At 40.7% G+C, this 15,680-nt stretch overlaps 1 protein-coding gene across 7 annotated transcripts in view; it reads right to left on the reverse strand.

Moving 5' to 3' along the window:
* Positions 1-15,359, reverse strand: part of TTYH3 (tweety family member 3) — an 87,547-nt gene extending 72,188 nt beyond the window's left edge. For 4 of the 7 annotated variants that reach the window (XM_072417783.1, XM_072417782.1, XM_072417786.1 and 1 more), the window contains exon 1: positions 14,946-15,357. In XM_072417783.1, the coding sequence (XP_072273884.1) occupies positions 14,946-15,071 (126 nt within the window). In that variant the 5' untranslated portion in view covers positions 15,072-15,357. Of the gene's footprint in view, positions 1-14,945 lie in introns of all 7 variants that reach the window. The other 3 variants (XR_011921677.1, XM_072417780.1, XM_072417781.1) reach the window with 2 other exon arrangements.
* Between the last annotated feature and the right edge of the window lie 321 nt (positions 15,360-15,680).

A 15,680-nucleotide genomic window follows, 5' to 3' on the forward strand; every position in this document is an offset into this window, starting at 1 on the left:
TCTCAGACATTGGTCAACAATTTAAAGAAGTGAAACTGTAAAATAAAACAGTTTTGGTTCCCTTAAAGCCAGAAAAACTGCTTTCCAAAGTTAGTGGTACCAATGAAGATGTGACATCTGATGTAACCTCCTCACATTATGTCAAATAAAAAAAAAAAAAAAAGAAGAAGAGAGAGAGACATCTGTGTACTCCATTTGTAAAGGATAGCCATCATGGAAATCCACTGACATTAAAGATGTGTGCAGTGTCCCATGAATGCCAGTAACTGCTTCCTGATGGTGATAACGATGGGGGCAAAGGTTCAGGTGGCATCTCAAATGCCCATTTCCAAGTGCTAGGCATCCTGTTGAACAGGTTGGAAATATATGGAAGCGGTTCCATGTGCTCCATGAAACATTTCAAACAATGCACCACAACCATGCACCTTTAGAAAAAAGGAATTTCAAACTCCTTCTTCATTTCAAAGGAAGTGAGTGGTCATGCCTGGCCACCATTTAGTGATCCAGCAGGATGATCACCAAACATCGGGCACAGACATTAGATTTTCGTCCAAAATGACCCAAGATGTTGTTGATGCTTATCTCATGTAATGGAAATTTAGAATCTGTGCATTGCTTTAGTAAATACAAGGGAATGTTTGCTGACTGATGATCAAGCACATATAACCGCAGTCCATATGTGACCTTCTCAGCCTTATGACGCAGCGCAACAGTGCAGAACACATCAAGGGCATTTGGTTGCTGCTGTACGTGCTGTTCGGATATACAGCCTCCCAATGTTGGACAAGTTCGATATACCAATGAATTTAGATTTTAGATAATAAATAATATCAAATAAATCAAACTTCAAACAAAAATATCAGCACAAAAATTGAAGGCATAATGTGATTCTATAACCAAGCTGTAGTTTTTCCTGCAATCTAAAATAAAGTATTATACTTCAATATAACAAAAACCATTAAAAACTGACCAGGACCATTAGGTAACAACCTAGTAAGAAAACCAAACTGCAATATGTAATATTTAAAATATTTCATATTTCAAGCACATACAGGTTCCAGACATTTATCAGCTGTGAGCCCAGGGGACGTTATTGGAAATTCAATTTAAAAACGCAATGAAGTCAGGAGCGAAGGGGGGAGATCTTTAAAGAGTTATTAGGAAACGACTTAAACATTAATGAAACAGAAGCACAGTAATCACAAGCATGCATGTGCTATACACAAGAGAAAACTGGAGAGAGAAAAGAAAAAAGCAAGTAAGGGGAAGAGTAATAACTGCGTTCCATGAGATCACATGTTCAGTTATTGTAATCATTACCCAAGACCTTTTCCCTGTGACTTTCACAACGTTATACGCCATTTGTTGAGGTTCCCCATTAGGTTTGCTTATTGTTTAATATTATTAGTGTGGTCAGCAGGTTAGACATACTGTAGCCACATGGTTAAGTTCCTTATATACCCTGAACCAGCCTTTCCCAGGCTATTTACCCCTGAGGAACCCTTGGTATATATTTCAGGTATTAGAAAACCTCTGCTAAAACCAATTTATTGGGGTTCATTGGAGAAAAATCCTCCTAAATTGGTGGCCAGTGAAAAGTGTACTCCCTATAGACAACTAAAAACAATAATAAAGTTATAGAGTTGGCTCTAACCAATTGGGGTTGACCCTGTAATCATCAAACGGGAGGTCAACTGGCTACCTTTCAAGAACCCTAGCAATCTCTGGAGGAAACCTGGGATTGAACCCAGGTTAAGAATGGCTGCCCTGTACTAACATGTACAACCACATTGGTTTTTTAACAGGGAAGCATGCTTCCATACCCTCTCTAGACAGCCAGACATGTTTCTTCACAGCCCAACCATATTCAATAAACGTTGTCCTATACAAGGATCTTCCCTACTCTTCTTTATCTTCAGCATTTGACGCCATGTTGTACACATAGTGGGACAATGGTTGCAATGAGCACTCAGGTGCTTTTGTCCTCTCTCCAATGTCAAAGTCATTAAATGACAATCTGCCAGAAGTCGGCACCAACATTGCAAGAACATCTTTACTTATAGCAACTATTTCCCTCCAAAGTGGAGCCACCATCATCTGTCAAAGCTGCTCTCTTCCTAACCGACCATAGGAAACTGGACCTTTCAATAACTTGCATTTCTCATGAAGCAATTTACAGCAGTAGAACAATGATGGGATCATTATTGAGCAACACCCCATTCCCCCATAACACATGGAAAACAATGCTAATTGGAGCCAGCATAGGCAGACAGAACATGAGGTTATTAGCTTACAGGATTTCTAGTGGGATCAACAGGTATTTTCTGCACTTAAATATACCAAAAAAATGTTCACTGTATATTCAACATACCAAAAAGACCCACATAAGGGAAGTTCATCGTTACGGTTACAAACACTTATATGGCGGCAAACACAACCCATATCTACATAAATCGCCCTATAGCTTACATGTAAGTAAATGTGAGTTCTAACCCATCAGAATAGCCCAAGGCCAGTGAGTAGCCAGGGAAGATGCACACAGCCTGACAAACGGCACCAGACAAGGGCATGGCCTGACATAGAGAACCATGGCAATACATGGGTAGCAGAGATCAGCATAGCCATTTCCCTGTCTTCACCCTAATACAGGCCATGCAGGGTGGAAGACGGCATTTTTGGACATTTAGGGTATGCAGTTTTATTACATCTAATTTTGCAGAGATCAAAAGCACTAGAAAGCTACCAAAACACAATCTATGACATCAAAGTTGTTTTCTGCAAAATTCTAGCCACATATCACAATGCTTTATACTCTGAATCCAACGGCAGCAATATTGTATTGATCTGCATGATACAGTGATGTCTGTTAAATGGCAATGTATTCCAGTTGTATCTGTTGGAAGCCTACATCAGCTCTAAGTATTCTCTGCTTCGCCTAAGCACATCCTTATTCTCTGACCTCATTCATGCTTTCATCTTCTATCAGCATCCCTTCATGCAGAACAGTCACATTCTAGCCTGCATCCATCCCTTCGAGCTTTGTGCTGGGCGGAACTGCGGACATCTTACATTTCTGCCGTGCAAGAATAAATCTAGGGAGAACACAGAAAACGCTTCCACATTGCAAACAGAAAAAAAAATAATTCATACAGATAAAGGTATTTTTATCTGAAACATGCAGAATATAGCTAGGACTGGAAGAGCCAATAATGGCCTCCATTTTGCCACAGGAATCGGACCAATAAAAGCTTTGGGAGCTGAGGTTTAATTAGCTTCTGTTCTGGCTTCCTTGATTCCTCATTTACCCCTTTATTGATGTTATTAATTAAACCTATATGATTACATACTTTAATACACATCCTGTGACATTGTCACTGTATCTGTACTTCTCTTTGTGATGAAGGCGGAACATGGCGGATGAGAAGAGCTGTGCATAGCAGGAAGCCAAGGCAAAACCCACATGTGGTGCTGGCCCTCAATGATTGAAACAACCTAAATCTAGTGACTAAAACTGCCAGGGACAATCAAACTCAGGGAGGGGTGGGGGTGTTGTGTAGAGATAGAGGATGCTGCATGGCCCTAGAGTTGGACATGGAGTTTGGCTTTTTGATAATGGAATGACATACCCAACATGCTTCACTACTGAAAACCACCTGAAAATGCAAGCTGCTTTGTTGTCTCTAAGATCTGTGACACTGACCTTGAACAAACATGAAGATCAGGAAGAAGAGGAGACAGAACTCCTAATCTGCATACCTCTACAAGTACCGAAAGCAATTATTTAAAAATGACAGCCAGGCAACTGGTATTTTAGTAAGGTGGGACAGCAATGCAAACCAAGATCTTCCTAGTACGAGTGGAATTAGCACACAATTTGGATATTACTATTGTACTTCTGCTAAAGCCAGAGTGTACAAGACATGACAGATGTTTTGACATGATCAGTTGTTTGGCTTCAACAATTTTGGGTGTTCCTACTTCTGGAGAGGGTTTACAGTGTTTGGACAGATTTTACATGCTCTGTGTATAAAGGTGCAGATTCTGCATGCAAAGCTGTGTTTATACAACCAGGAAGAAGAAACTGGGGGATACAAGGGCCAGTGAGAGCCTTAACTCATGCTACTTATGTGCATTAGTCTACTGGTCTTTGCAAAGATCCTCCTAGAGAAGACCCCATCACCAACATATTCACTTGTAGTGTGACTTTGAGCTTTCTCTAAAATATGAATTTTTAGCAGTCTCAGTGCTTTTGGAGGTCTACAGAGACGAAATTTGTAAGTCAAAAATTACAAAATGCAATAAATGCACATATGCATTTTACTACTAACAAATAGTTTAAATTAGTAGTGCTCAAGCTTGTCCTCAAGTCTCACTAACAATACTCTTAGTCAGCTAAACTCATATGGCCAGGAACCAAATGAGTGTCTAAGCAATGTGAAACTTGAGAACAGGTTTGGAAAGAATTGGTCTACGGGGAAAACAGGAGACCCAGGCAAATAATTTTAACCCATGGATAAGCACATTTATGGATTTACCCTTCTGTAGAAGAATGGTGGTACTTTATTACATTATATTCCCACCTTTTCTCTGCCATTTCAATGCAATCAGGGTTAAAAAAAAAAGTTTGAGGGGGTGGATACATTTACAACATAGTAAATACTTCTTTGGCATACACAGCACAAACAGTTCTTCAAGCAGAGTCATAATACAACCCAAGTGCTGAAGTATCACTTTAAGATGTAACGGGCTATTTTGGCTTTTACGACACCCCATTCACTACTTTAAAAATTAAATGTGCAACACAAAGGCTAACACCTATGGCAAAGGGGTCTCTACTAGAAAAATGTAAAGCAAATTATTTGGTGAAAGTGGTTTTATCAAAGGTTCTTGAAGATCCTTAAGGAACCGTGCTGTGACTGGCGCTTTTCAAACCAGTTTGACCAACCCTTGGTTGTTCCCTCCCGATCAGACATCTTCATTCTCTATTCACTGCCTGATGGACAATTTCCCATTACTGCCAAATGAATATTACATTGCTGGTTAACCTCCGCTTTATAATCAAAGCCTACCGAACAAAATTTATAACCTAAGCTTTGGATATAGCAGCCTGCCGATCATTGAGGTTGCATTTCATAGACATAAACCCCTATACAAAGAAACTTTGGGGGCTATTTACAAAGAGTTGACCCGCCTAAGACACTTTTCTAGTGAAGTTACCCTATGATTTACCTTTTGATTTTTCAATAAATGTTTTGTCAAATGTTTATGGTTTCATTCACCAGAGAAATTTGTCATTCTGTCCATTTGGCAATTCTCTAATTTAAACATTTATAAGAAGTGTACACATTTATGGTCATGAGTGCAATTACTTGGAAGGATAAATATCTTTCTATCTCTATATGCAGCATGTATGTTCCTCCACCATTCATTCCTTCATTCATTCCATTCACCATTTGGCACTCCAATTATCCATTGAACCTTTGCATTAGTGGAAGAAATATGGCTGGTTATTCCAGTGATTCACACTTCCCATTAGCTGACCCTCACTATATCTGTATGACCCACATATGAAAATTTAATTGACAGAGGAGACTACAATCTTTTCAAAAAATGCCTAAACCAGAGGTAGAACAAGAGACTTCTAAACACTGGGTTAGACAAAAACAGAAGACAAACAATACAAAGAAATGGAATTTGTAGCAACATTCACAGCTGGGTACAATATTTTCCAAGCATTTAAGAAAGATGGTAACAATTTCACTCAGTAAGAACACATAATAGCGAAATAAACAAAAATGTAGAAAAAATATTAAAAGCACATGAAAAGAAAATCAGTCCAAATTAAAAAAAAAAAAAACATATGATGATTTTGGTAAGGCTATATACACACTTTTGTCATTCCAAAGAGCAAATAAATGCAATATTAAGCATGTGTTCTGGAGTCTTTTTGATTTTTTTGTACACATGTATAAGGAAGATGAGCATTCTGTGGACAGGTGATGGCTCAAATTATTCTAGGCTGTACAGTTTAAAGTCCATCTGTAGCCTCCTTCAGGGGGACTAACAAGTATTTTCAATGTAAGTTGGCACGCTAAAAAGTTTTAAAAAAAATCTAACATTACCCACTTGTTTTTCTTTATTGGTATAGGAGGGAGGAAGTGGTAATAAAAAGTCTTTTATATCATGGCTATGTCCCCCTGTAGATCAGCAATGAGCTGTCAATCTAACAGGATGTGGGTGATGCTAAATGCAGCTATTCACTAATTAGCCGGAACAGCATCCAAGCAGCAGCAATGGGGACAGCAAAGTTGTTATTTTACTGCAGAATAAAGAACATTGTCAAACTAACATAGTGTCTATCTAGTGACAAAACCAACAGGAATATACAACATTTTTCAGGGGGTATCTGAAATAACCATCCTACTGGCAGCCAACACCAAATTCTTTCAAAAAAAGGCAATTGAAGGGGACGGATATGAGACCACAAAGAGTACAACAACGACTGGTCTTTGTTACATGAAGCTCAACACACAAAGTTTCACACTGGATCCCTGAACTGATCTGGAAGGAATAGCACACAAGCACAAAGCACAAGAAACTTAAATACACATGGATTTGTACTTAGACAATCTTAGCTTTTTCTAAAGCTCAGCTTTAAAAAAAAAATGCAGAAAATGAGAACCGACTACATATAAATAAAATAGACTTTTGTATATCTTTTCCTCATGTGGGAAAGTAATATCCTTTCCAAACATAAACAACCAAAACCATGCCTGCAGACATAACATGATACATTAGTAATGCAGCTTCGGACCCTTATCTAGCGTGGAATAGACTCCAAACACAAAGGCTGCATGGGATCCCCATGAGGATAAATAAGGTGAAGGAGAGGGCTGTGCTGACAATAAGACAAGTCTCTACTTCACTTTCCCACAGAAAACCCCCATCCTAATTACATGACAGACAAAGAAGAATAAAAGCCACTGAGAGACTGGAAAGAATGAGAGGCCACATTATTGGCCTTGCAGTCTGGAGACACTGAGCACATCATTCATACATACATCTGCATTGCATATCATCCAATACAGAAGCCCACCTACAAGAAAAGCCTGAAAAATGGGCATTTTTCCCAAATGTATATACAGACCAAATTTTGGTTTGTACCAGCTATACGTCAACTCCAAAGAACTTGTAAGAAGAAAAATATAAATCCCTGACATTGCTGATCAGAGTCCAAACCAACACCAATCCAAAACAAGATGGCAAATTAGCAGACTCTGCCAATGCAATTTAATTTCGGGAAAAGATATTTAGCAGGAGATGGGCTTTACACACGACACCTAGCGGGGGGATTCTTATAAAGCATTGATTCCGACATTCAATCAAATATTCTCTGGTGGAGAATTAATTACTTCCAATAAAACACGTGAACTTAGAAGATTGTTCACCAGGGAATGTTTCAGTAAATATCAGATTCACTTCTTTGTAAACAGACCCTTTGGAGTGGAGAAAAAAAAAACACCAGGTCACCAAGGAAATCTCAAGGCATAGAACACAAGGGAGACTTTATAAATGATCAGCCCACCATGAAAAAGAAAGCATTAAAGAGACCCTGGTACTATATCAATAATTTTAACAAAAAGAGCTTCCCTTAGACTTGAGATTTGCCCCAATACCAGAAAAAGTAGTAACAGCACTCAAATGTACAGTACAATGAAATGGTAGATTATGTAAAATAATCCCAAAAGATTGTATGTGCATTTAACATATTGTATTAATGTAAAAACTGGATATTTTAGGGCCTGAGAAATCAGATAGCACTGCCAACTTGGATGTGAATTCAGCAGCCCCAGAAGACTGAAGCCATCATTCACTTTATAGTACTTCCTTTCACTCCTTTCCTGGCACAACATAAAAGAATATGTAAGAGAGAAGAGGGGCAGAAAAGCTGGGCCAGCACAGAATGCCATGCCAAGACAGTTGGGGCTTTTATAGGCGTTTTGGGGTTTCCATCCAATTTTGGTTTTCTACAGAGCCTGGAAACAACTTCTTTCAACTTTTCATTTCTGTATTCTTTATTTTTTAATCATATTCCTTATTTATTAATCAGGTTTGTAGATAACATGGGGGAACAACCATTGTTGACCTCTCATAAAAAAGGCTAGCTGCCCAGGGATCAGATGGATTCTCTGAATTCCTCGATCTGCATAGTCATTATCCGCATAAAGTATTGAAGCAAGAAGGTCAGTAAAACATCTAGGAAACTGGATCAGCAATGGCGGTAATGCAGTTACTTGTGTGCATTTAGAGTATTTCTGGAGTTCTTAAAAAAATTTCCACTTTACTCAGATTTCCCAAAATACCCTTCTGAATAACAATGTAACCTATATCCATCTGCTGCAGCTTATCAGGAAAACACAGCTGTTCACACAAAAAAACACAACTACACTGTACAGTAAGATTGTAGCACAGGAAATCGGCTTCACTGAGCACAATGACAGCCGTCACTAGATGTTTCCAAAAGACATAAAGGAAAATCGAATCTCCGCATCAAATAGATCAGATTCTAGCGATGGATTTTTAAATCCCCAGACCACATGCACAACCTAAGATGACAATGTTTACCTTGTTACTGTGTCTGCAAATTGTAGCTCTGGCCTGTCACAAACTTCTGCACTGACCACATTTTGTCAACCTATCAATTATCCAGTTTGCAAACAGCTTTGACCTAGCTTGTCTGATGCCCACACACAGCTTTATGGCAAAAATTTCAGTAAGATAAGGAAAATAATAAAACACTTTTGCATAGGCTTTCAAATGAAGTCAGGCAGCTGGAGTATTTTGGACACTTCTTGGGTATCCAAGTCGAAATAAATAAATAATAGCTTTTTTCTGTATACCAGCCAGCTAAAATATGATTGGTTAGACTAGGAATTGGGCACTTGATGACCATTTAAGTCTATGATACAAAGGAGATTGTAATCACTTGATCCTGTTAGATTTAAAGTCAATCTATGTTCCTCCATCCCAGACATCAGCTGCAAAAAAATTAAAAAATACTTTGTACTAACTTGAAATCCAGTTTTATTCTACACCAACTGTTTTAACATGGAGGAACCCTTTAAATAATTTTCGGATTTCAAGAGGGAACCCCTGCTATAATTACTATATCCATAGCTCACAGTACATTAGCGTGGTGGTCAATAGAAAGAAGTTCTCTTACATTGTTGACCAAAGGAAAGAATGCCACCTTTACAGACAGCCAACAAGATCATTAAGAGGTCCAAATTGTTTAGGAACAACCTCTGGGGGAACCTTGGTTGAGAAACACTGCTCTAGACAGTGATGTCCCTGGGTCCTATCATTTTATTCCCAACATCGGCAGTAGATAGTAATCAATGCTGCAGAGAATGGTAGTTTTGGCGAGCCCAAGTCAATGTGATGATGCAGAACCCCAGAGGTTGTGTACTGCGAAGGTACACAGAATACGGGTTTACTTTATGTTGGCAGCCATTCAAACTGGAGCAGCAAGCTTTTCTGATCACGTCTTGGTGGGAAACGGTATATGACCAAAGGGGAATATTGCAGAAAGGGCTAACAGACAATAAATTTCGGAACATAAATAAATCAAAAATAAAAATCTGCTTCAACCACATGCCATAGGTCACCTAACTAGATCTGATCTACACAGCAGATTTTCAGTAGCCTTATCCATGTTACTAAAATATTTACCAGGTAATTGCTAGGAGTAGCAAAAGGCAGCTAAACAGATGGAGCAAATGGCTCTCTATGAAGAAGGATACACACAGAAATCAATCTGAAAAACACCAATCAGCCTCCACATTAATACCAGGGACAAGTGAAGTGAATATTATTGATTATCTTGTTACAATGGCACCTGGCAAGAAGAGGCGGTTATATTATAGGTTGGAAGTAAACAGTGAGCATTAAAGATGATGTGTTATAATGCAGGAATCTTGGCAATGCAAGGATCTGATTGTAAATTGTGATCAGTAAGATGACTGGATCACAACATCTCTAAGCAGAAGGTCTTGTGGGGTATTCCTGGTATCCAGTGCTTGGTACCTTCCTGGTCTAAGAAGGGACAACTGGTGAACAAGCAACAGTCATGGGTGTCCGATGCAACTAATGGGCATGGGGAGGGTGGAGGTGGCAAGCTCCTCCAAGTCCAGTCCTGGACTATAGAACAAGGTAGGAAGGTGGCCTGAACCATTTTTTTAAAATGTAGATGACCAAATGATTGTGTGCCTTAACCAAAGAAGAGATGACAGCAGAATACACTAGAAGGCAGGCAAGTGAAGGCTGTGTGTCTTAAAGGATCATCTTGGTGCCAAATGGCACAAGACAATTTCACAGATCTTGTGCAGTCCATGCTTTGCGTTGTTTGACCTTCTGAATCATAAGGTCTTGTGGGTTGTTCCTGGTATCCAGTGCTTAGTACCTTCCTGGTCTAAGAACGAACAACTGGTGAACAGTCATGGGTGTCTGATGCTCACGGATGGGCATGGAGAAGGTGGAGGTGGCAAGCTCTTCTAAGTCAAGTCCTGGACCATGGAACAACGTAGGAAGGTGGCCTGGTCTATTTTTTTAGAATGTAGATGACCAAATGACTGTGTGCCTTCACCAAAGAGATGGCAGCAGAATGCACTATAGGAAGAAGGCAGGCACAAGACAAGACAACATCACAGATCTTGTGGGGTCCATGCTTTGAGTTGTTTGGCGGCACAAGGTGAGCCTACTCAATATTGGGCAAGTAGTATTAATGTTTTGACTTATCTAGTACAATTTATGAGTTTTAGATGCTATTCTTATAGCTTACTTTATAGGATGCCATTTGCTCCATCTGTTAAATAAATCAATTGTTACTCCAAGGATACTGTAAATCACAAGGGATTTTAGTAACATAATTCAGCAAATCTCCTGTGTAGTATAGCAAGGTGACTGTCAGCAAGAGGTTAAATCTCTCAGTAGAAAGTGATTAAAATCACCCGTGTAGCTCTCGCCTTTAGGTTTATTCGATAAGGGAACGCAAACATCAATGCTAATGTGGAGATTGCAGCCAGCCATAGCAATCGGTTTTTGGAACTGATGAAGTAAAGAATTGAAATGCGTGACCAAACTGGACAGCAGTTAAAGGGCCATGATGCCAATGCTTCTTATCTCTTTCTGGATAAAGGTAACTGGCTGTTATACCCAATGCTTCATTATTCTAGGAGTCACCGACCTGGAACCAGTATGCCAATTCAGGACATTAAGAGAAAAGCTTGAAGTATTTACCTACGTTTCTGGTTTAGGTTTATGACAAAGTATTAGAGTGGATTGGTATTTTTATAAAACTGGCAATGGCATAATCTTCTTCTTCTACCAAGTCCAAGATACAGCCCCCTTTTCACATATAGCTCCCCTAATCCCCAGGAACATCAAAACCACAATAAACACTTTATGATTTGTCTCTACTTTTTAGTTCAAGTCATCCATCATAGCAAATTATTGTAGTCTGTCGGGGCACCTGGAGGAGGATATATAGAGGCATCATAAGACTTATCCAAGGTGCTTCCAGGTGCAAAGGAGAACTACAATTCCCATAAATCACCAATCTGCATAGACGCCAATGAATGCCTGGGGCAGAAACAAGTGCCCTGCCCACTGAAGGAAGAGTGATGTAGAAAGTTAACTCTCTGTAATAAGTGGAGAGGAAATGTGACAGGAATTATAAAAAAAAGTCAGGCTTAAGGCTTCCGCAGAAGGCTTAGGTGGGTGGTATTGGGAGAAAAACGAAATAATGATCCCTAATATGGCTCTAAAGGGATAGATCACGTGTACAGGAGGAGATTTCTCCCAGAATTCCTTTATTTGAGGACATTTTATTCTTTTTTGACATTTGAATATAAGACAAACATTAACCAACTTTTGGAATCATGCATGGTCCTTCTAGCACCCTAAACTCTTATCTTTACAGTGTGTGATACATACCTACATCAGACATTTACCTTATAATGCCAAAAAACTTTGACAACAAAGAAATCATTGTAAGCACCACTTGCATTTCCCACCAAGCCAATGTATAATTTAGGATGGGCAACCATAAGCCGAATCACCCAACCATATATTGGAGACAACCAGTGTGAGATTTATCTGCAGCCTTCTCTCCAGGGACTATGAAGGAGGTCATTCTCTTATAGTTGGAGCCCGAATTTGTCGCTCACGTCATGTTTTAGGGAAACCACATACAAATGTGACATCATCATCCATGGAACCTCAATAAAGCAATGACAGTTGTGAAAAATGAGAAATTCTAGTGGAGAAATGTTTCCTCTAAAAATGGACATCAGTTCTGGGTTACCCTGTTAAGGTGTCCATATGTACCCAATGCTATTTTACAAAATGCCAACCGATTCAGCATCAGCTTCTCTTCCTATAAATCCTCATCTAAATGGAGACGACTGCATTTTTTTTCAGTCTCTGTCTCTAGCAGCTAAGCAGTTTCACAGCCTCTTCCCCCATCCGCCTTCCATAGTCTGCAGTTTCTGGGGTTTTAAACCAATCTAACCAAGAAAACAGATGTGCTACAGGCAACAGGAGATAGAGATTAACCCTTCACTGGGGGCCATACGCGTCTATGCCAATGACAAGCCATGAGACCATCCATGGTCAAGCCATGTTGTCGTGTTGTCTCGCCAACATCACACACCATGATCTTTGCTCCAATTAGACCCATGGGTGTTCATGCCATAAGCAAGCTATGAAGGAAGCAAATCTCCCTAGAAGAACAAACACTTCCAACATTCAGAAGCAACTTGGCCAACACGGTCCAATTCATACCCCAATGTTACAAATAATGACCACTCCTTATGTAGCCACCCACATTATCAGATAATACGATCTCCATTGGATGTGAGTACTTGCTTTGTACGACCAAATAAAACAGGCCAAATCACTAGATCTAAAAAGTAAAAGATTGTACATATATTGTGTGAGAACAGCTTAAAAGGGAAACAAACACTGGAAGTGTTATCCCGAAAAATGGAAGAAGAGGGTAATGATCAGTCACCACTCTGTGGTGTCTCTGATTCTACACCATTACTGGCATACCATGCCTGGTTCTGCATGGTCTACATCTGGAAGTGGCAGGGCTCTGCTTCCTCATGTCAAGGCTTCCAGCAAGGAGAACAGAAGTGACATCTCCAAATCTGTCATGACAAGTAGTCAGACGCAGGAATGTCTTAAGCTAGGTACACACGTGCAATAATGGTCGTTAGAAAACGAACGACTAACGACAGATCAACGATTATGCGGTTATTTTGGAGCGATCGTATTGTGCACAATTCTGTACATGCTGTAACGATACGATCGTTCAAATATAATCCACCAATAATGTACACACACTAGATACAATCCTTTGAACGATGCAGGAAGTGACATGTAAAGGAGAAAGTGTACCGCAGAACAATAAACGATCACTGAACGACCATACACACAATAGATGGCAAACGATTGTCGCTTTATCAGATACGCCAGGATGGTTGCTCGTTTCCAGCGACATTCCTTGTTCATCGGTGTCGTTGTGCACTTTTTTTGTTGACGATTATCGGACGGTCGTTAGCCATTCGTTTCCAACGCTAATTATTGCATGTGTGTACGTAGCCTTAGATCTCACACTGCAGATTTACAGCTATGAGGCTCAGAAGTGCCTGGGAGCGAAGAAATTCCCATTCCTTTTTCAGGGGAAATTCCAGACAAAGATACAGTTTTAGGTTATTGCTTAGGCACAATAACATTTCTAAATTTTCCCTATTGCAAAGCAAACCACCAGTTTCACAGAAATCTCAGACCAAGCCAATTCGTGAGGGATCTTCATTCGCTGAACATGGCAGCAACTCACCCCTACTCAATGACCGGTAGCTTTCTGTGTGCACCCGGGTTCAGGTATCCCCGGCATTTGTGATGGAGGCTGTGGCAATGTATTTTAGAATGTCAGAGCAGAGATTGCATGAGACTGCTTTATTAGAATTCTTAGTAACCCAACAATGTTTAATGATCTTACAAATTATGAAAACCCAACTTCTCCAGCCAATTATTATCTGAACAAGGTTCAATGTTCATGGCCAATACTGCTCACTAGGGACGAGCCTGGAGCCACCGGGGTTTCCTGATCACCGACATTCACACCTGTGCACTAAAAAACGTCAAAGCCATCTCGCAATGAAACTGTTTTGTTCTACTTATCAAGCAAAATAAAATCATGCTGACATTTTTTCCCCAATGTGGGCAACTCATAAAATCTAAAACCTAAATGTCTGACAACCTCTACTTTTTACCTCCAATTTTCATTCGGGTGCATACGGTATAAAAGTAAACCATGACCGAAAGCTGTCAATCACAATCATCAAAATATAAGCTATATGCCCAATAAAATATAAAACCAATCCTGCCACGTTCTTCTATATGACTACATGCAGCTTTTCAGATGCTGCTACAACGTCGGCCATTTTCACAAATCAAAAATTATTCAGTGTGATTTTGGTGATCGGCATCACATTGCCGTAATCTTATATTGATCTATGTAAGAAAATGTGAAATGGGAATACGGCTTTATGGAGGAGAATACACAATGGACGGTGAAATGTCATCCAGATGGTGGAACGTTGATATTTAGACATGGACGCATGTTATGATGGTGTGTTTACCGCACCTGGGTACAGGTAGAGCCACACTCACCCCTGCCTGCGGACATATTGTCATCATCCTGTATTGTATCCTAATACAACCAATACAGGACAATGGAAGTATACATGGAGCATGGAGGGAGGAATACATGAGAAGAATAGATGAGATCATGTCATAGGAGATGTGTGAATGGGGTGACCATGCTGGAGATATATAGAATATTACATAGATTGCAATGCATGTCACAGGTGTCTGACCTGCTGATAATCGGGATCCTCCGGCTTGAAGTCCCCATTGAGGGTCTCCCATTTCAGGTTGAGATGGGGCAGTCGGTGCAGGAGGTTCACCCACCATGGTGGGCTATAGGAGATCACAGCAGCCATGTTTGCTCACAGCAGCGGCCTGTCTCTCATGGGGTTCGGTGCAATGCTGGGGGGGGGACACCGGCGATGATTGCCTAGGCTCGCCGATCCATTCTCCGGCTCGTTAACTGGATGGAGCCCCGAGGCGGCTGCAGATGTTCCCCGGAGGTCCAGCCTGCAGCAGATTTATGTGTGCCCGGTGCCCGGGGGAATCCTGCTGGAGATCACTCCCGGCTATTGGCAGCCGAGGCACCCCAGCTCCGGCTCTTTGTTCCCTGAGACTCGGTCTGCTCCATAGACCCCCTCCTGCGGGTCTGAGAGTCCTAACCACGCCCTGCTGCTAACAGGGCCGCCCCTAGCCCCGCCCCAACACTGCTAGAACTACATCCTGACACTAACGCCCACCTCTGTGTCATTCTACTCCTTCACCTTTTCCCCGCCCACTCATAGCTAATCAGCAAATAGCCCCGCCCTGCCTTAGCTCATACTTGTCTAGCTCCGTCCCGCTACAGCTTCACGCCTACTAGGGGAGGTGTTACCTCGCTCACACTGCTCTGTTCGGTGTTATTGGCTTCCCTCGTGGTCCCGCCCCTTTTCCTGCACTCTCCGCCCCTTTTGGCTGTCTGTGGT

Source organism: Pyxicephalus adspersus, chromosome 7, assembly GCF_032062135.1.
Source record: "Pyxicephalus adspersus chromosome 7, UCB_Pads_2.0, whole genome shotgun sequence".
In the NCBI taxonomy this organism is placed as follows: domain Eukaryota; kingdom Metazoa; phylum Chordata; class Amphibia; order Anura; family Pyxicephalidae; genus Pyxicephalus; species Pyxicephalus adspersus.